The sequence below is a fragment of the Phaethon lepturus genome, unplaced genomic scaffold (assembly GCF_000687285.1).
Source record: "Phaethon lepturus isolate BGI_N335 unplaced genomic scaffold, ASM68728v1 scaffold56070, whole genome shotgun sequence".
Classification (NCBI taxonomy): Eukaryota; Metazoa; Chordata; class Aves; order Phaethontiformes; family Phaethontidae; genus Phaethon; species Phaethon lepturus.
In genome coordinates this window covers 2,086-2,987 of record NW_010512300.1, presented here as the reverse complement: position 1 = coordinate 2,987, position 902 = coordinate 2,086, and the positions used below count along the sequence as shown (strand labels likewise).

General features: G+C 39.2%; 1 protein-coding gene across 1 annotated transcript in view; it reads right to left on the bottom strand.

Moving 5' to 3' along the window:
- Positions 1-583: 583 nt before the first annotated feature.
- Positions 584-902, bottom strand: part of ANKRD1 (ankyrin repeat domain 1 (cardiac muscle)) — a gene marked incomplete at its 5' end in the record, with an annotated part of 1,976 nt that continues 1,657 nt past the window's right edge. Inside the window, one exon of the mRNA XM_010286241.1 lies at positions 584-694. Within this exon, the coding sequence (XP_010284543.1) occupies positions 584-694 (111 nt within the window). The remainder of the gene's footprint in view (positions 695-902) is intronic.

The following is a 902-nucleotide window of genomic DNA, read 5'->3' as shown; positions in this document are numbered from 1 at the left end:
TGAGCTCTTTATTGACCACAATTGCCAAACCCTGTGTAAACCCCATGACTCAACTGCTTCTTTAAATCCACTTGGCACCTCAGTACATCTTCTTCCATTGCTTTTCCACATAACACCAGTCATTTAACATATTTTAATAGAATTTGGCAGAGGCAGGGCAACAGTTGCAAGTATTCCCTATTTAGAGCTATTGGAAGGCTTGAGGGAAGTTGCTAATGGAGTTGGAAATACTGCCATCTAAGACAAAAGGATTTATATTGCTGGCAAAGATTGCATTAGGATGTAAAGCTCTATTAAAAAAAGCTACAATAATATTGAGAATAATTTAAAATTACTTTTAAAATAAATAAATAATAAATAGTAATAAATAAAGCCATTTTAGAACCAGTGGAATTTGAACACTCAACCTGCCTTTGGAAATAATTTCTCTGCATGTTTGTTTTGCAATTTTCAGTGAAGGTACCTCAAAAAATCCAGTACCAAAAATAATTTCAATAAAAAATACTATGTTCAAGGCTATTTTCCTGCAGGTTCATTTGAAGCATTTAAAAGCGGCAGAGAGAGAGTGGTCTGGTTTCTCTCTTCAGAACTTGGCTAGATGGACGCTCTTATAGGAATTGTCTTTCAGGCTGTTGAATATCTCTTTGGTGCCGTTCTGCCACTGAAGAACAAGATCCATAGGGGTTTTCCCTTGCTGGTTAAAAGAGCAGAGGAAGCGAGACTTAATTGCAGCGAGTGATTACCGAGACCTTTGTTCTTCCCTAAATACTTGCACAGTGCGTCTGCCTGATGTGAGACCCTTCTGCACGCACAGGGTCAGACTTGCTCTCGCCTCCCTGAGGTCAGAGTCCTCTTGCTCTGCAGATCTAGTCCCAGTCCTGGTCAGATTCGTGAAGAAATTT